Genomic DNA, 21,648 nt, shown 5'->3' with positions numbered 1-21,648 from the left:
TGGAAGCATCTGTGGTCTTAGTACAAGAAATAAAATGGGCCATCTTAGAGAAGCGGTCAACAAACACAAAAATAGAATCATGTTTCTTTGCAGTACGTGGAAGCCCAAACACAAAATCTATACTTACATCTTGCCAAGGACAAGTAGGAACGGGCAATGGAGTGTAAAGACCAGTATTTTGTTTTCTATGTTTAGCTAGTTAGCAAGTTCGGCACTGGCCTACCAATTTTGCAACATCTCTTTTCAAACTAGACCAAAAAAACTAGCGTTCCACTTCTTTGATGGTTTTATTCCTTCCAAAATGTCCTGAGAGACCTCCAGCATGAATCTCCCATATCAAAAAATCACGCACAGATGTTTTCGGGATACAAAGCTTATTATCCCGAAATAAGTATCCATCTTGGAAGTGATAACCATTTATTACACGGTGATTCTCATCAATGTCAAGTATATTTCTCCAAATTCTGAACAAGATTCATACTCCTCTTTCAGTCTCTCAAATCCTATGACTTCAACACTCATTACAGATAACAGCGTTACCCAACGACTCAAAGCATCTGCAGCCTTATTCTCTATTCCAGATTTATGTTTCAAAACAAATGAGTATGCTTGCAAATATTCAACCCAATGACCATGCCTATGATTAAGCTTCTTTTGGGAGTTAAGATAGCGGAGGGCCTCATGATCGGAGTATAGAACAAACTCCTTTGGTAACAAGTAATGTCGCCAATAGCACAAGGCCTGAACCACCGCATAAAACTCCTTATCATAGGTTGAGTACTTTTGTTTGGTCTCATTAAGTTTCTCACTAAAGTAGGCTACAGGGTGACGTTCCTGACTAAGTACTCCACCTATACCAACTCCCGAAGCATCACATTCTACTTCAAACACTTTAGTAAAATCAGGTAGCCGCATTACTGGGGCCTCCGTCATTTTTTTCTTAACTTCCTCAAATGCCCTATTAGCTCCTTTACTCCACTTAAACTCACCTTGTTTCAAACAATTTGTAATAGGTGACATGATAGTGCTAAATCCCTTAATAAAACGAGGATAGAAAGTCGCAAGCCCATGAAAACTACGAACCTCATGAATAGTCTTAGGTTCAGGCCAATCTACTATCGCTTGGACTTTCTGGGGGTCAGTAGAGACTCCTTTCCATGACACTATAAACCCTAAAAAGATCACTTGATCTGTAAAAAAGGAACACTTTTTTACATTTGCAAACAAATTTGCCTTTCTTAGGGTGGTACAAACCTGAAGAAGATGATCGAAATGTTCTTCCTTGGTTTTGCTATAAATAAGAATATCATCAAAGTATACCACCAAGAACTTTCCCATAAATGGCCGAAGCACTTGTGTCATTACTCTCATAAAAGTGCTTGGTGCATTGGACAAGCCAAAAGGCATGACTAACCATTCATATAAACCATCCTTAGTCTTAAATGTTGTTTTCCATTCATCTCCAGGACGGATCCTAATCTGATGATACCCGCTCTTTAAGTCAATCTTAGAAAAGATTTGGGCTCCTGCCATCATATCTAGCATGTCATCCAATTGAGGGATTGGAAAACGATACTTGATTGTAATCCTATTTATGGCTCGACTATCAACACACATTCTCCATGACCCATCTTTCTTGGGTGTTAACAGTGCAGGTATTGCACAAGGACTCAAACTCTCTCGTATAAATCCTTTTTGTAACAACTCACATACTTGCCTTTGCAATTCAGCATGTTCACTAGGGTTCATCCTATAGTGAGGCAAGTTTGGTAATGTGGCCCCAAGGACAAAATCTATGGCGTGTTGAACATCACGCATAGGGGGCAAAGCATCAGGTAGTTCAGAAGGGAAAACATCTAGAAATTCTTTCTACACTTCTTTTACCTCTTCAGGTGGCTCTTCTAAAAAGTCTTCTACAATCTCCTTAGCCACTACAGAAAACACAACAGACTCCTCACAAATCTCCTTATCAAACTCCTTAGAACTTATTATGTTAAGTCCTCTTTCTCTCACTTTATTCTTCTTTTGACTATTATCATTAGGCCTTGGAGGTAATCCAATAAGTTGGATTTTTTTACCTTGAAAAGTGAATGAACATGAATTTGATCGTCCAAAGATTGTAACGTCCAAATCATATAACCAAGGCCTACCCAAAATCACATGCCCTACATCCATGGGAATGACATCACACAAAATTTCATCATGATAGTCAAAAATCTTAATGGGAAAACAACATCTCTCTTTGACTGCTATAGATGTATCATTAACCCAAGACACACTATAGGGCTTGGGGTGTGGAACAAAATTTAAGCCTAAGCGGGATACACTACCCGATGAAACTGCATTGATACAACTACCACTGTCTATAATGATCTTACACCCTTTATCTCCACATTTAATGTAAGTGTAAAATATAGCAGTCCTTCTCCAATCCTCAGTTCCTTTAGGTTGTGTTAAAGCACATCTAACCACACCTAACCTGGTTGTCTTGACTTGAGTGGATATAGACCTAACACATCTTAACAAGTTAGACTCATCATCCTCATCATTTAGATCTTGAAAATCATCGGGATTGGGTTCATATACCTTATCATCACAATTATCATCTTCACCTATATCCTCTTGCCCTTTGATGAACAAAGCTTTATTAGGGCAACTAGAGGAAATATGACCAAAGCCCTGACACTTAAAACTCTGAATTCTTGAAGTTCTAGGTGCTTCATGAAAAATACCCTCACCTTTGTCTTCCCTAGGTATCGGGGAAATCAAAGGATTTGGTTTACGGGGTGGGGCACCTAATATGGAATTATTATTACCAGGTTGAGATCTAAAAGGGGTACTATGAGTGTCCTGACGTCTTGTCCACTGGCTTTTTGTGACCAAGTCATAATTTTGTACTAGGGTATAAGCTTTATCAAGGGTGGAAACACCCTTAAGCACAACCTCTCGTCTAAGGTCATCGTTTAAGCCTTTTCAAAATCTACTTAAAGTCATCACTTCATCCTCCCTAACTGCACACCTCATCCTATACTCATCAAATTGAGCCATATATTCATTGGCAGACTTGCCTCCTTGTCTTAGGTTATTACACTGGTCCAAAAGATTCCCTCTATAAGAACGAGGCAAATACTTTTCTTCTAACTTAGTCTTCATTTCAACCCAGTTAGTAATAGGGGGTTGACCTCTCCTAATCAAAGACTCTTCTACACTTTCCCAATAGAGCTGAGCGATTCCACTAAGTTTTATCTTTGCAAATCTTACCCTTCTATTCTCAGATAGGTTATACCAGCCAAAAGAATTGATCCATGTCACGGATCCATCTATCAAAAATCCACGGGTCAAGTTGACCCTCAAAAGTTGGGGCTTCTACCTTAATATGCCTCATGACTCGCTCGTCAGGGTCATCATATTCATGATGGCCCTGATTGCGGTTGTACTGACGGTTCCTAGGATGAACTGGTCTTTGACGGTAGTCATTAGAATGCTCACTATCATTAGGGTCATCAAAGTCATTGTGACCCTGGTGTTGGTTATAGACTCCATCCTCCCAGAAAGATTGTTCATTTGATTGGACATGTTGCCCATTTCTGTTCGCATAAGTTGTAATTGTTCTTGAATATCTCTAAGAACATTACTGGAGTTCGGGTCCATGGTAGCTATGACTTCTAGATTGTGTACTAGACGACCACTACGTAAATGCATGCAAAAACTAATCCTGAGACTGAGATCACAAAATAACACTTGCAAGTAAAACGCAAAATAAAATTATAGCTAATAATAAAAAAAAAATAAAGAAAATATTTTTTCTATTTTTTTTTATTTTTTTTAATTATTATCTTGGAAACTAAGTAAATATAGATTAAACCAGGAAAATGCACAAGCAAGCAGTGTAAGTCCTCTAAATGCACACAAGTAATCCAAACACGATGTTTCAGTTTCCCACTAATTTAACCCAGCTCCACAATTAACTAAGAGGATTAGATCTTCAATGACTCAAAATAACAGCTAACATAGAAGCCCACTGATGCGCTGACGTGTCGCTGACGTGTCTAGGTTAAATATTTTCCCAGTTATTGTTCTCCTTCTTCCTGGCTTCGATGCCCTGTTGTCGTTGCTGTCAGCGACGGCGCACGTAGGTCGCTAATTCTGCTCAAGTCTGGCAGTGCGAAGGACGAGGCGGTGGTGTTGCTGCTGGACGACGCTGTGGTGTCGTTGCTGGACGTCGAAGGCAGTAATTCGGTGAGGACTAGTAATCGGTGGCTGTGATCGGCGTTGATGTAGAATGGCCGATCGTCTTGTGGGATTGATGTGCAGGTCTTCTCGATGGTGTCTACGACTGCTGTGATGGTCTGAGGCGCCGTTAATGGTGGGGCGCCGCCGCTGCTGGGGTCAACGATGAACAGTGCCGATGATACTTTTTTTTTTTCTTAATCAGAACACTAGTTGTTTTTTTTTTTTTTAACAGTAACGATTTTATTTTTTGCACGGTGAATAATGACTTTTTTTTTTTTTATCAAACCGGATCTAGGGTTTAGCAATATTATGGACCATTTAATTGTAAGAACAATTAAAAGCCGTGCTCTGATACCAAATTTGATGCGGAACAATAAATAACAAGAATTAAAGCAAGAAAAGAAAGAAGCTTTAGAGAAAGAAAGAAGCTAAAGAAGAGAAGAAAGGGGATTGGAGATATGCAAAAGCTGCAATTTTTCATTAATCATCAAAAGTCCCTCTCAAAATGACAAAAGAACATATAAATAGTAAACCCTAAAACATCCTGCTATTGGGCTCGGCCCATCAAATCGAACTGTTTAACATAAATAACAATGAGCAGGCCCAGGTGGGCTAAATAAATAAATAAATAACAATGAGCAGGCCCAAATGGGTTAAATAAATAAAATAACAATGAAATAGGCCCACATGGGCTTAGTCTCCCAACCAAAGCGTGACAGGCTGAGCCATCCTACGTCGTCTCCATCCATATACTCGTGTAATCTGTAGTGTGGGCCTGGTGTCCCCACCACCTTCTTATGCTCCACCTTCTAGAAGAAATCTTGAGGAAACATTTCATGCATTCATTAAAAAGCAAGAAACAATCAACACTTAATTTACTCAAAGCATGATAAATTTTAAAGATGCTCTTATAAAATTCACATCTGCTATCATTTTTCAAGAGAAAGGTAAGTTTTCATCTCAACCACAACAAAATCCAAAAAGGCAATACAATGCAGATTCAAGTAGTTCCGGAAGCCAACACATGGATTAAGTCAAATCAGTCATCACTCTTCGCAACGGTAATGTTATTAAAAAACACACTCTTGAACCTTGTGAGAAAAATGATGAGTCAATCTCTAAGGGTAAGGAAGGGGTTGAATCTAAACATTGTAAATAAAGGACTGATTCTCCGCCAGCACTTCCATTTCCTCATGCTATGACCAAACAAAGGAAAGTCAATCACAATTCTGAAATCCTTGAAACTTTCAAACAAGTAAGGATCAATATACCTTTGTTGGATGCTATGAAACAGGTACCTTCCTATGCTAAATTTTTGAAAGATCTATGCACTGTGAAGAGAAAACTGAATGTGAAAAAGAAAGAATTTTTAGCCGAACAAGTAAGTGTTATTCTTCATAACAATAATGCTTTAAAATATAAAGACCCTGGTTGTCCTACAATTTCTTGCTTTATTGGAGAACATAAAACTGAAAGAGCTTTACTTGATCTTAGAGCTAGTGTGAATTTACTTCAATATTCGATTTTTTAAAGTCTCAATCTAGGTGAGTTAAAACCAACTTTTGATGATAGATCTATAAAAATTAGTTCATGATCAATTTCAAACCACTTCCAATGAAACTGAGATTGATGAACCTGACGAGTTGCAAATGATCTATTTTCAGGAAGAAGCAAAGGCATGTAATTGGAGACCACAAATTGAAGAATTGCCACCACGATCAATTGAGTCCATACCTTCAAGTGTTCAACCACCAAAACCTGATTTGAAGTCGTTACCATTTAATCTCAAACACTCATTTTTTGGGAGAAAATTAAACTTTTTTGGTAATAATCTCTTCCAAACTTAATGCACATAAAGAAGGTAAGTTATTACAGACTCTGAAAATGCACAAAAATGCATTAGGATGGACCATAACTGACATAAAAAGAATTAGCCCTTTGATTTGCACACACATGATTTATTTAGAGGAAAATGCTAAACCCTCTAGAGAAATGCAACGAAGGCTTAATCCTAATATGAAAGAAGTAGTGAAAAAATGAAGTCATTAATCTTCTAATATAATCAAATTATTTTATCTTATTTCTGACAGCAAATGGGTAAGTCTTACCCAAGTTGTACCCAAAACGTTTGGAGTCACTGTGATGACAAATAAGAAAAATGAGTTAATTCCAACTAGGACTATTACTGGTTGGCGCATGTGCATTGACTATAGGAAACTTAATTCAATGACCAGAAAAGATCATTTTCTTTTACCTTTCATGGATCAAATTCTAGAAAGAGTTGTAGGTCATTAATTTTTATTGTTTCCTAGATGGTTATTCAGGTTTACAATCAAATTGAAATTGCATTGGAAGATCAAGAGAAGACTACTTTCACATGTCCATTTGGTACTTTTGCATATCGAAGGATGCCTTTTGGATTATGTAATGCACCAGCCACATTTCAAAGATGTATGCTTAACATATTTAGTGATATGGTTAAACATTTTCTAGAGATTTTTATGGATGATTTTTCTGTTTTTGGTGATTCATTTGATGATTGTTTGACTAACTTAGAAAAGGTTTTGAGCAGGTGTGAAGAGAAGAATCTTATATTGAATTGGGAAAAATGTCACTTTATGGTAACAAACGACATTATATTTTGTCACATTATTTCATCGAAAGGAATCACACACAAAGTGATTCCTTATTTTGTCACATTATATTCTGTTTTTGGTGATTCATTTGATGATTGTTTGACTAACTTAGAAAAGGTTTTGAGCAGGTGTGAAGAGAAGAATCTTATATTGAATTGGGAAAAATGTCACTTTATGGTAACAAACGACATTATATTTTGTCACATTATTCATCGAAAGGAATCACACACCAAAGTGATTCCTTATTTTGTCGCATTATATTCTGTTTTTGGTGATTCATTTGATGATTATTTGACTAACTTAGAAAAGGTTTTTAGCAAGTGTGAAGAGAAGAATCTTATATTGAATTGGGAAAAATGTCACTTTATGGTAACAAAAGGCATTATATTTTGTCACATTATTTCATCGAAAGGAATCACACACAAAGTTGCCACCTCTTATCACCCTTAGACAAGTGGACAAGTAGAGCTTGCTAATAGGGAGATCAAACAAATCTTGGAGAAAACAGTGAACCCTAATTTGAAAGACTGGTCTTTAAGACTTAATGATGCACTTTGGGCTTATCGAATTGCTTATAAAACATCATTAGGTATGTCACCTTATAGACTAGTCTATGGAAAACCTTGTTACTTACCTGTGGAAATTGAACATAAAGCTTATTGGGCTATTAAAGCTTTCAATTCAAACCTTGATGATGTTAGTCAGTTGTGAAAATTACAAATAAATGAGCTTGAGAAAATAAGAAATGATGCATATGACAATTCAAGAATTCATAAAGTAAGAATCAAAGAGTTTCATAACAAGAAAATACTGAGAAAAAACAGTCAATGTTGATCAAAAAGTCTTGCTTTATAATTCTCGACTCCATTTATTTCCTAGAAAACTAAGATCAAGATGGAGTGGTCCTTTTATTGTGAAACATGTGTATCCATATGGGGCCTATGATATCGAGAATCCAAAGAATGACAATGCTTTCAAGGTAAATGGGCATCGTTTGAAAGTTTATTTTGACAATTTTTCAGTTGAAAATGACTATTGAATTGAGTGATCATGTATATAAAGATTGATTCTTGTTCTCATATTATTTTGTGTTTTGTTTTGGTGTAACTTTTGGTTTGCTAGTCTCTCTCTCTCACCCTGGTCAAATGGCGGATAATGGTACTCCGTGACTTAAGTCGGTTCTTTCAGTTTCCCATAATAACTGATATTTGTATATATTTTTACAATTCTTTGCTCTTTCTCTCTTCTTTGAATCTTTTCCCCAATTCTCATTTGAAAATGGACATCACTCTTGAAAAATTAAAAAGCTATTTTCCCGCTTTGCCTTAAATGCGATTACAAAAATTTATTGTGTTAGGTGTGCAAGATTGAGGTTGTTAATAAATCATGGAATTCCTAAAGATATTCGCTGGCTAATTGAAGCAAAGGTCTGATTATCAGGTGAGTCCTCCAATTCTTTCATTCCACACATGCCTAGAACAGGTAAAAACACTTTTGCAAAGAAACATCATGCAAAACGACTAAAAGTCTATCACAAATGTGTCAAATGGACTTGTAATGCGACATGTTGTTCTTTAGGAATGATATTTGTAAACCGTGAAGATAAAATACAATTCATTAAGGATGGTCTGAGTAAGGGGTCTTTAGATAATCTTATGTTGACCCTTGAGATGTATCCTAATGGAGATGTGCATCGTGCAATTCATGATTTATAGCCACAATTCCATAAAAAACATGCTCGACTTAGTCTTAGGAATTTAACTAAAAAAGACCATGTTTGCTAGTTTTTAAGAAAACTGGATGCGAAGCCTATCCCCGACCCATAAAGGACATTTAAGCCGTTCTTGGACGTAAAACCAAGGGAAGATGTGAGCCACAATCACAACTACCTATACATACACATGCTTTTTCAAAATAAATAATTAATAAAGAGAGAAAGAGTGTGTGAGACTACAACTGACCTACATATAGGTGGTATGATTGTATTTTCAATTTCCCATCTATAAATTCTTCTCTTCCTTCCATTCATTTCTACTCAACCCATACATTCATCAAATATAGAAGTGTGTAGAAATGGCAAGTTCCTCAAGTCATCACATAAGAAATTGTTGTGTTTTCGATGGATCCAGTCCTGGGAAAGAAAAAGAGTTTTTAGAATTAGCAAATCATCTTGGTCAGGTACTAGCTAAGAGAAAGATTCATTTAGTGTATGGGGGAGGCAGCCTTGGGTTAATGGGAGGTGTGTCAATGGCTGTATTTTTAGGAGGTAGTCAAGTTTTGGGGGTTGTCCCCAAAGCTTTATCAGATGAGGACATCATTGGAAAAATAATTGGAGAGGAACTATAAGTCCCCACAATGTCTGATCGACTGAATGTCATGTTTAATCATGCTGATGTCTTCATTGCTTTACTAGGTGGTATGGGCATATTAGAAGAGATCTTTCATATTTTCTCTTGGGCCCAACTGCACATTCACCATAAACCTATAGGTTTGTTAAATGTTAATGGTTTGTATGATAAATTGTTGTCTTTTCTTGATTAAGCTGTGAAACAGGAATTTCTAACAACTTTGGCACGACAAATCATAATCTTTGCTGCTACTACTGAATAATTGATTGACCAACTACAATCTTTCATCCCTGTCATTGATCCCTGCATGAGTCGTCTAGATTGGTCAACTAAGGAAAGCCATAAAAATCTAGCCTTCATTTGTGAAACCTTGTGTCTTTTGGTTTTATTAATAGCATATTATTTTTTTTATTACTTCTTATATTTGATTAAGTGTGTTTCAGGTTTGTCATTGTTCGCTATTTCAGGTGATGTCTTCTATACTATCTTTCTACCTTAGGACATTGAGGACAATGTCTCGTTTTTGTTGGGGGGAGAGGGTAGTAGTTGACATTAAAAAAAACTAACTTACTAACTGTTTTTGCTATTATTAAAACCATTTGACAAAATTGTTATTAGGATGGCATAGTAAGGAGGAAACATCATTATCTACGTATCAGTATCTGCAACCCGAGTTACTAAGCTCGTAGGGGTGTCTCAACACCTAATGCCCTAAGACCAACTGGTCTGAGAGTCATTAGTCAAAAACTCGTTACATAGGTTAAAGATGCATTGTGTTGTATGCGTATATAATAATAATAAAAAAAAAGAATAATAATAAATAAATAAATAAATCCCAACCCAATGAAGTTAATCTTAACATTAGAACATAATATTGTTCTCTTCCAATAAAAGCCCCATCATCTATGTTTTCATACATTAAGCACATAAAAAGAAGGTTTTATTAATATCTTGTTTAAGATATATGAAGCAGGAATATAAATTTAATGAGAGTTTGTTTATCTGGATAGATTAATGGAAGTTGAATGATGAATACCTTGCTTTGTGGAACTTGCAAATTGTTTTTCTAGTTTAACGCTTTGATTACTAGAGACTAGTAATAAGCTGGTTGGGGGGTGTGATTAGTACTTAAAAGTGCATTTTTATCTTAAATCATGTTTTATAATAACATACCTAATAATATAAGATACCTTTAATTTATGGTATCTGTTCATCTTAAATGCAAGCCTATCATATAAATGAAAGGATTGATTGATGAGTTCAAGTATTGAAATTGAAAGGACAAAGAGAAGGCCAAACTTAGAAAAGAGATGTTGGTGCAATCCAAACTGGAACACTACTTGGTAATTGGGTCATATCTCGAGTTCTAGATGTCTAAATGATTTCAATTTTTTACACAGATTTGGTAAGACATAGGCCTACAACTTTCATGTGGAGTCCAAGATTTAAAAAGGCCATTTTTAAGTCCAAATTATAGCAACAACAGAGAAGTCTGAATCTGTCCTGCAGTCCAGACACTATTCAGTAATTAGCCCACAACTCGAGTTCTATAAATCCAAATGACCTTAATTTTTTTTCCTAGAAAGATAAGACAATTTCCTAGAACTTTCATGAGTATAATTGGTTCCAATTCTGATGTAAACAATGACGTTTTATTCAGACAAGAAGATAAGGATTTTCACAAAGTCAAGAGTTGGCCACCTACTCAACAATTAGTCATCAAATCAATAGTTTTAAATTTTAGCCTATAAAAGGAGGCATTTGTCATGCATTTAGGCATCTTAGTGTTCAGATCAAGATCATGCTCTTACTCTCTTTCTTTGTATTTTATAATGTTTAAGTTTTATTGTATGTTATATTAATCTCTTGTTTATGCTTTTCATTTCCTTTCCTTTATTTATATAATTATGTTCTTATCTTGTTTATTTATGTTTCTTTCTTTCATTATATTTAGCTAAATCTATTATGTCAAGGTGAAAAGCTTACACTAATGGTGTAAGAATAAGTATAATATAAACTCAACATGACCTTTAATGCTTGATACTAACATGTTTTATATTTATTATCTTGCTCACTCTTAATACCTTGCTTGTTAAATGGTTAATCTAGATTTATGTTGAACAACCCTTGGTACAACAAATGCTTGGCACTTTCATAGCTCAATCGTATGGTATAACCTACACCTGTGCTATGAAAGGAACTTGATTTGTTGTTAACATAAGTTATCACCATGAATACCTGATAATATTTACAAGTATTGGCATTACTCGAATAAGATAATTAATGTAATCATGTTAACAATTATAATATGATTGGAACCTTCTTTGTGTGTGGTTTTCAGTTGAGTAATAAGAGTTTATATTATACTTGTTTAAAGTACCATTAGTGGATCCTTTAACCTTGACATTTGTTTTATTATTGTTTCATCCTTATATTAATCTTTCATCTCAAAGTCCTCTTTATTATTACTATTAATATTATTAATATCATTACTACTACTACTACTACTACTATTATTATTGTTATTATTAGTATTAGTATTACTATTATTATTGTTGTTATTGTTATTGTTATTGTTATTATTATTATTGTTATGTTGTTGTTATTTATAATTCATATAGTTAACCTCCCTATGGTTCGACCCAGTCTTGCCGAGTTATTTATTACTTCGACACTCCTGCACTTGGGAGAAGACATCAATCTTTTGGTCGTGTCAATTTCAATTATAAAACCTTAAAATATATGGTTAATTTGTAGATGGCTTCTAGTTTACCAGAAATATAACAACAGGATATTTATGAAGCCTGTCAATTAGGAAAGTAAACTAAAATTGTTTTTCCTAATAATGCATTTAGAGCATCATCAAAGCTCCAGTTGATACACACAGATGTGTGTGGTCCGATGCACAATGAATCTTTGAATGGTTCAAAGTATTTTATATTATTTGTTGATGACTATAGTAGATTCAACTGGGTTTATTTTCTTAAATCTAAGGTTGATGTATTTGATGAGTTTGTAAGATTTAAGACAACAGTTGAACTATAAACAGGAAACAAACTAAAGATGCTGAGATTTGACAATGGGGGTGAGTTTACCTCTCGAAAATTTGAGGGATATTTGGCAAAAGAAGGGATCAAACATCAGCTAACAGTGCCTTACACTCCATAATAAAATGGAGTTAGTGAGAGGAGAAACCGAACATTGATGGAAATGGAAAAATGTTTGTTATATGAGAAGAAAATGCCATTAAAATTCTAGGCATAGGCAGTAAACACAACATCCTACCTTCTAAATCGTATGGCCATAAGAGTTTTGGGAGACAAGACTCCTTATGAAATCTAGTATGACTTTAAATCCCAATATTGATCATTTTAAAAGTTTTTTGGTAGCCCTTACTATATCCTGCAACCTGGAAGTTAAGAGAGGAGAAAACTTGATCAAAAGACTGATATGAGAATTCTTATAGGCTATAGCCACAAAATCTAAGGCTTATAAAAATCTATGATATGAAATTTAAAAAGTTGTGATAGCTAGAGATGTAAAAGTTTCAGAGAATGGCACATGGAACTGGAAACTGCATCAATTGAAGGGACAAAACAAAAGTATTAAATCAAACTAGATGCTGCTGAGGATGATGTTGTCAATGACAAACTAGTAAGGGGGACAAGATTCTTAACTAACATTTAAAGGAGGTGCAATGTTGCTAAAGTAGAACCAATAGATTTTGAAGAAGCTATCAACTCATAAGTATGGATAGTTGTATTGAAGGAGGAGCTCACGATGATAGAAAAGAATAAAACATAAATGCTGGTTAACAAACTCGTTCACAAGAAGGTAATTAGCATGAAATAGATTTTCAAAACCAAGTTGAATGTAGATGAGAGTATCAATAAGCATAAAGTAAGACTTGTAGTGAAGGGTTATTCACAAGAGCCAGGTATTGACTTAACTAACACATTTGCTCCAGTATCTAGGCTAGATACAATAAAGCTTTTGCTTGCTCTAGCAGCACAAAATGGGTGGCATATTTTTCAGTTGGATTTAAGTCTGCATTTCTGAATGGTGTTCTAAATAAAGAAATACATGTTGAACAACCTGATGGCTTTGATAAGGAGATCACATCAAACAATGTGTATCTATTAAAGAAGGCTTTGTATGGACTTAAACAGGCTCCTAGAGCCTGGTACAATAGATTGGACAGTTATCTCTTGAGTTTAGGCTTTGAAAGAAGCATGAATGAAGCAACTTTGTATGTGAAGAATGTTGATAAACATACTATGATTGTATCAGTGCATGTAGATGATTTATTGATTGCAGGAAACAAGGAGCAACTAGTAAAAAAGTTTAAAACAAACATGAAGGATAAGTTTGAGATGAATTGAACTTGGCTTGCTATCATACTTTTTAGGCATGGAAGTAACTCAATCTGAGCAAGGTTATTTTCTATGTCAAAAGAGGTTTACTATGAAGTTACTACATAAATTTGCAAAGGAAAATTGCAAACCAATTAGTACACCTATGGTACTAGGACAAAAGCTTGTGAAGAAGGATGGAGCACCTAAAACTGATAGTAAAGCCTATAGAAGTTTAGTTGGCATCTTGTTATATTTAGCTTCTACACATCCAGACATTGTGTTTGTTGTCAATTACCTTTCTATGTTAATGCAAGGTTCAAGTCAAATCCATTTTATTGCAATCAAGGGAGTTTTGAGATATTTGAAAGGGGCCCTAGAGTTTGGCATGCATTTTCTATGTTAATGCAAGGTTCAAGTCAAATCCATTTTATTGCAATCAAGGGAGTTTTGAGATATTTGAAAGGGGCCCTAGAGTTTGGCATGCATTTTGTGAAATCTAGTTCTGTTAAACTTGTTAGTTTTTCTGACAGTAATAGGGCTGAAAGTGATGAAGAAATGATGAGCACCTCAAGTTATTGCTTTACTATAGGAGGAAGTATTTTTTGTTGGAACTCAAAGAAGCAATCAATGGTTGCACATTCCACTATAAAGGCAAAAACAATAAGCAACACAATTGATATGGCTAAGGAAAATGCTGAATGATCTAGACTTTAATAAAAAAAAGTCCCACAAAATTATTTTGTGATAACACATTAGCAATAGCTATTTTAAAAAAAAAAAATTGTTTTTTATGACAAGACCTAGCATATAAAAATCAAATACCATGCTATAAGATAGTTCCAACAAGAAGGAGAATTAGAATTGATCTACTGCACTTCAAAAGAACAATTAGCATACCTGTTTACCAAGCCTTTAGCTAAAGATAGGTTTGAAACTCTAAGGGAAAGGATAGAAATGTACAGCTTTGAAACAAAGGAGGAGTGTTGAAGTAATGGCACCAAAGGTGGAGTTTATTATGCAATAAGTTCTTTTATTATTTATCAGTTAATGTCATTGTTATTTAAATATTGTTTTGAATTCGTAGATATTTAAAGTTTATTGAGGATAATCCAGTAAGTCATATATATATCACCTTAGATAAAGGAGATGATGGTTGTTTTTTTATGCTTATTTTTTTGTAGTGTTTGATTTCGTCTATAAATAAAACTACAGGGATGCCTCACCGTTGAGTTTCTGCTCTTTGTTCTTTATGTTTTTCACCTCTGTTCTCTGTTCTTTAAATAAAGCTCTACATATATCATTTACTAACATGACAAACCAGACTTGACAGTCACCAACAACCTCCCCCATGACAACTTTGAGCCTATTAGCCAGTGCCTTTGAGAGAATCCTGTACAAACTCCCAATAAGACTGAATCTGTCCAAACCAGAAACAGAGTTTGAAACATTCCACACTTTAAGACCCCCCTTGATAGTTTTAATAACTTTCGCCATTCTGTCCGAACCAGAAACAGAGTTTATAGCTGAAGACCACAAGTTTTGTATGACTACCTTGAAATCAGGTCGCAGCCACCAACAAGTTAGAAATTTGAATGGTTTAGGACCCCCAATATGTGCTATCCATTCTCACCATGATAGGCCGGGGCGATGTATACTTGGGAAGACCAAACAAAGAAGCAGAGGGAAACGTTTGAAACCATGCCGTGGACATCAAGGCTCTATCAATTCACATGTTGCTAAACAATCTCGAAAGGCTTTCATTTCGCAGGAGTATTTCTTATATTCTTTGCGATCAAAAGGATGCAACATTTCATTGAAATCTTCGATAACACTACCCTGAAAATGCACCAAATAGTCCCATAAATCTTGTTTTTGGGAGTAGTTAGTAGGGGCATACACCATTATGATCATACATTCGAAATTACATTGAAAAAAATACCTTCAATATCAAGGACTCTCCCATTCATACCGACTAAATAAAAATTAACACTAAAATTAGAAGAGTTCCAGATGCAAGGAATCCACCCTGGTAAGCCTATAGAAGGAACAGCAAACCAATATCTAGATTCCCGTCCCCAGATAACGTTTACAAAAATAAATTTAACTTCCAATCTTCCAACATTCAATCGCTTCATCTCTACTACTCTTGTGATGAGATCATATCATCGAGGATCTACCAGCTGATACCATCGTCTGACACTGACATATCTACCAGCTTAATAGAAACAATCTTCTTCTTCTTCTTCTTCTTCTTCTTCTGGCTTTTGCACCTCTTTCCTTTCTCGTGTGGCTTTCAAAATAGATTTCTTCTTCTTCTTCTTCTTTGGAGCAGCTCTCCTCTTATCATTTTCCATCTCAATAATCTCATAGATTTGATAAAGTTTTCAAAACCCCACATTTCTATTGCTGTTTGAGCATCGAACAGCATTTACAGATACCACAAGCTTTGTATTATTGGGAGAACGCACAAAAACTTTCATTTTCTTGTTATCTAAGGAACAATTGCTATAGATCATCAACAGGTCCATCATAAATGGGCTTATCAACTAAAAAAAAGGATCGTCACCATTTATTTTGGTCCAAAAACATTCAAGAGCCCATCACCACCATTGTCAACTGGATCTAAATCATCTTTGTGCCTTTTCCTTCTACCTGAAGAGTGGCAATCACTACCCACATATCCGCATTAACCCCATCTTCACATTCTTTTTCTGATTTCTTTAAACATGCCTCTTTGAGATTTTTATTAGTATATTTAGGGGACTCAACATTCAAGGATGAGTAATCATCAGACGAAGAGGGATTATTATATCTTCCCGCCCAAGAATCAACAGCTTTCTTTTTTTCTATATACCCAGCAAGCATTAATCTCCAGACACGGTTCTTCATTCACTTTAATATTACCACAAATTGATCCAGTTATATCCACCCTTACAGTTCTACCAATGCACTCCCCAGTATAATTAGTACCTTTCCTGCATCAAACTTTAGCTTCGTATAGGAAGAGTTATCAAGAGTGATGAATTTACCAAAAAGGGTTGATGTCGAGGATCTTCCCCAGTATAGTCTTTGAATAGTTTGACGTACACGTTGTTGATACGAAAATAGTCCTTTCCACTGCACTAATAGCATGTTAATCTAGCCTTATAGTTAACTGGCTAGTTAGGCCATTTGCTTAGCGGTGATCAATATCATGCATATAACTGTGTAATTAGTATCTTGTTTGGTTTTCAAGTTTCTTTCCGTTTCTTCTTAATGTATGTGTGCCCCTCGTGCCCTACGAGCTTTGAATCGGAAGAATATAATATTGAAGCTAATAAAAATAACTACAAGTCTTTTCCAAGAAGCCATGCAAGTGAGCATCAATGGGGGAAACCAGGACCAGCTGGGATTGGTGGCGCGTTCATGTTTTATTTCTCCTGCACTTCTGGCTTTATTGATTCGTGTGAGGCAGAGTTGCTGGAGATATACAAAGCCTGTAAGAAGGAGAGAATTGTTCTACTTGTATATTTCATTCTGCAGTTACAGTGGTATATATTACATGAGAAAGGGAAGCACGATCCTATATCTCAGCTAACAATTGCTGAATATCTGCTAATGATTCCAAAGATCAAGCCGAAATATATATGCTAATAACTGTACAATAAGCGATGGATGGAAAGTGAATATATGCTAATAACTGTACAATAATCCATGGATGGAAGGTGAATATATGTTGTTAATACTCCCCATCAAGTTGGAGCATGAAGATCCGTAATGCCCAACTTGAGTGATAATGCTTGGAAAGCTTCACGGCCTAAAGCTTTTGTGAAGATATCTGCCAGCTGATTGTGACTAGGCACGTGCTGGGTGGAGATGAGGCCGACTTTGAGCTTTTCACGAACAACATGACAATCAATTTCTATGTGCTTGGTATGTTCGTGAAAGACAGGATTCTGAGCAATGTGAAGAGCTGCTTGGTTGTCACAATGTAAAAGCATAGGCTGGGAGTGGTGGACACCAAGATCATGTAAAAGTGTTTTGAGCCATGTAAGTTCACAAGTGGTGGAAGCAAGAGCACGGTATTCGGCTTCAGTAGATGAACGAGAGACCGTATGTTGCTTCTTAGTGCGCCAAGAAATAGGACTGGTGCCAAGCTGAACAAAAAAACCAGTGGTGGAACGACGAGTGAGCGGGCAACTAGCCCAATCCGAATCTGAATAAGCTGACACTTGAAGAGTGTTAATAGAAGGGAAATATAAGCCTTGGCCTAGAGAAGCTTTGAGGTAACGAAGAACACGGACAACAGCATTATAATGTGATTGTCGAGGTTGATGCATGAACTGACTTAGAAGGTTGACAGAGAACACAATGTCAGGATGAGAGATTGTGAGATATATCAAACGGCCAACAAGACGGCGGAAGGAACTGGGATCATGGAGCAGATCACCATCAGAATTATTGAGCTTGAGATGTTGTTCCATTGGAAAGGAAGAGGGACGTGCACCAAGGTGACCGCTATCAGCAAGTATGTCAAGGGCATATTTGTGTTGAGTGAGGAAGATGCCACTGGGAGAGCGGGCAATTTCAAGGCCAAGAAAATATTTGAGTTGGTCGAGGTCCTTAAGCTTAAAGCGTTGAGCAAGCATGACTTTGAAGTTATTGATGTCAGCGAGATCATTTCCTGCCAAGAGAATGTCATCAACATAAATAAGGATGAGAGTGAAAGACTGTCCTTGATGGCGAGTGAAGAGAGAGTGATCCGCCTGTGATTGGGCAAAGCCTGCAGTAAGTAGAACAGATGATAATTTAGAGAACCAATTGCGAGAGGCTTGCTTGAGGCCATAGAGTGATTTCTGAAGATGACAAACACGGGCATTCGTCTGTTTGGAATAGCCTGGTGGAGGAGTCATAAAAACATCTTCATCAAGGTCGCCATGGAGGAATGCATTGTGGACGTCCAACTGAAAAAGATGCCAATGACGAGTTGCAGCCACTGCAAGAACACATCTAACGGTAACAAGTTTAGCAACAGGAGCAAAGGTGTCATGATAATCCAAACCTTCTACCTGAGCATATCCCTTGGCCACTAAGAGAGCTTTGTGTCTTTTTATGGAACCATCAGCCCGAAATTTGGTTTTGAACACCCACTTACAACCAATTGGGGTTTTGCCAAATGGAAGGGGTTGAAGGGTCCAAGTATGGTTTGCTTCTAAGGCTTGTATTTCAGCTGCCATAGCATCACACCAGTGAGGGTGATGGGCAGCTTCAGAATAGGAGGTGGGATCAGGGTGATGGGAGAGTGCAGAGAGGAAGGCAAGATGTTTAGGAGTGAAACGTGTATAAGACAGAAAAGAAGAGAGACAGTGAACCATACCTGAGGAAGAGCGTGAAACCTGTGAAGTAGTGGAGGACCTTGGGAAAGAAGGGCAAATATAGTCAGCTAAGTAAGTGGGACGAGTGACAACTCGTTTTGGTCGTGTGGGAAGGGGTGGGGTGGGCGATGTGGATGACGGTTCCTGTAAGGAAGGGAAGAGGAGGTAGTGGGCAGTGCAGAAACAGTGTTAGATGGAAGTTCAGGAATAGGAAGGGAAAGAACCGGGGAAGGTGTGGGATCTAGGGTCATGAGATGATAAGGGAAAATATTTTCTTCAAATGTAACATCACGAGAAATAAAAATTTTTTTATGTTCAAGATCGTAGACACAATAAGCCTTATGATGAATAGGATAGCCTAAGAAAACACATCGTAGAGCACGAGGAGAAAATTTATCACGATTTTTGCGAGTGGTTTGAGCATAGCATAAACACCCAAACACTCATAAATGTGATTATGATGGTTGTTTTTGAAAAAGAAGTTCATAGGGTGACTTATGATTAAGGCGGGGTGAAGGAGTGCGGTTAATTAAATAAGTGGCTGTGAGAATGCATTCACCCCAAAAAGAAATGGGAAGATTGGCTTGAAAACGTAAACACCGGGCCACATTAAGAAGGTGGCGATGTTTACGTTCAGCAACGCCATTTTGTTGAGGTGTATCCACACATGTGCGCTCGTGAAGGATGCCATGATCGTGAAAAAAATTTTGTATGTTATTAGATAAAAACTCTTGTCCATTATCGGTGCGCACATGCTTAATGATGCGATTAAATTGATTTTTAACCATTGCACAAAAATTGGTAAGGCAAGTAAAAGTTTCTGATTTCATACGCATGAGATAAACCCATGTAGTACGTGAGTAATCATCCACAATGGTTAAAAAATAGTGGGCACCTGAATATGAAGTTGTAGGATAACCACCCCATATATCACAATAAATCCGATTAAAACAAAAGGTGCTCTTATTTGTATTCAAAACGAAAGGTAAACGAGTGTGTTTTGCTCTAGCACAAATATCACAAGGCAAATGTGATTTTGGAAAATTTAAAGTTGTTGGAATACTTGAAGGAGAAGGGTGACCGAGTCGTTGATGCCAAAGGGTAGAGTTAGAAATGCGTTGAGAATGAAAAACAGAGGCAGCGAAAGGTTTGTAGTGGTAAAGTCCATCTCGTACTTCACCCGTTCCAATCAGCTTCCTCGTTGATAGGTCCTGAAAGACACAAAAGTCAGAAAAAAAAAAAAAATAGCGACACAATTGAGAGTACTGGTGAGTTTGCTGATAGACAATAGATTGAATTTAAATGATGGTACGTATAAAACATTAGGAAGAGAAATTGCTGGTGAAATATGCAATGTGTCAGTATGAGTGATAGAGACGATGTCACCATTTGGAAGTGAAATAGGACATGGTTGATTAAGAAGCTGAGTGTTATCAAGGGATGAAAGACTGGAAGTCATATGATCTGAAGCTCCTGAATTAATAATCCATTCTTAGTTAGAAAAAGAAGCAGAGTGACAGGAGACAAGATTACCAGCAAAGTTAGCAGAGTTGGTGTTCACAGGTGATAAAAATTCCAAGAGTCGATTGTATTGATCACTTGTGAGGCCAGGGATAGCAATCTCAGTAGAGGTTAAAGAACCAGATATAATATTTTCAGTCTTTGAGGAACCAGCTGGAGTGGGAGAACCAACGACATTATTTGCTGCCTTTGACGAACCAGATATTCTATCAAGTGTTCCACGAGGTTGAGGTCTGTTGCTGGGATATCCATTGAGCTTATAACAATGTGTTCTCCAGTGACCATCACGGTCACAATAGTCACATTTTGGACGACCACGCCCTCGCCCTTTACTGTCAAAACGATGAGAAGGATGACGAGGAGCCATCATAGCAGCAGACTCGGTTGGAAAACTTGGAATATGAAGAAGACGTTGTTTCTCTTCTTGATGCAGGGTTGAATATACCTTATTAACAGGAGGTAATGGATCCATAGCCAAAACTTGGCTATGAATGGAGGCATATGAATCATGCAAACCCATTAAAAATTGAAAAACACGTTCAATATCTTGTATGTGATTCAGTTCTGTCAAGATGCCACAAGTGCATTGTGGTGTGGGAGTGAGCATGGCTAGCTCATCCCAATGACTTTTAAGTGTTGTAAAGTATGCTGAGATTGTCATGGAGCCTTGAGTGAGAGTAGCAATATCACGTTTCAGTTTGAAGATCCTTGGATTGTTGCTTTGAGAGAATCGATCCTCAAGACCGAGCCAGACATCACGGGGGCAAGCATGATAGATTAAACTGCTAACAATGGATTTATCAATGCAATTGAGAATCCATGATAAGACCATGTCACTGCAACGTTCCCATAACTGAATATCTGCAACAGAAGACGTTGGCTTGGAAAGAGTACCATTAACAAAAACCAATTTGTTTTTGGCATTCAAGGCCATTTTCATTGCCCTCTTCCAGGTAGGATAATTGTCACCATTAAGGAGAGTGGAGACCAGAATGGCACCAGGATGATCAGCGAAATGAAGGAAATATGGTGAGGATATGTCTTAAATGGATGGTGATGTGAAAGAGGAGGCTGCCTGGGATGTGGTATTTGACATGGCTGCAGAAAAAAAAAAACGTTGAAGAATTTTGCTTATAGAAATATGCAGAGAACCTGCTCTGATACCATGTAAGAAGGAGAGAATTGTTCTACTTGTATATTT

At 36.7% G+C, this 21,648-nt stretch overlaps 1 protein-coding gene across 1 annotated transcript; it reads right to left on the bottom strand.

Annotated features, from left to right (window-relative positions):
* Nucleotides 1-420: 420 nt before the first annotated feature.
* On the bottom strand, nucleotides 421-15,066 carry LOC118044084 (uncharacterized). Its single transcript, XM_035052244.1, has 6 exons — nucleotides 14,882-15,066; nucleotides 3,287-3,587; nucleotides 3,020-3,222; nucleotides 1,885-2,950; nucleotides 1,255-1,291; nucleotides 421-1,190 (listed from the first exon to the last, which is right to left on the bottom strand). The coding sequence occupies exons 1-6, from the start codon at nucleotides 15,064-15,066 to the stop codon at nucleotides 421-423; spliced, it is 2,562 nt and encodes an 853-aa protein (XP_034908135.1).
* Nucleotides 15,067-21,648: the final 6,582 nt, after the last annotated feature.

This window comes from Populus alba, chromosome 3 (genome assembly GCF_005239225.2).
Source record: "Populus alba chromosome 3, ASM523922v2, whole genome shotgun sequence".
Taxonomy (NCBI): Eukaryota; Viridiplantae; Streptophyta; class Magnoliopsida; order Malpighiales; family Salicaceae; genus Populus; species Populus alba.
This window is presented reverse-complemented; position numbering and strand designations above follow the sequence as displayed.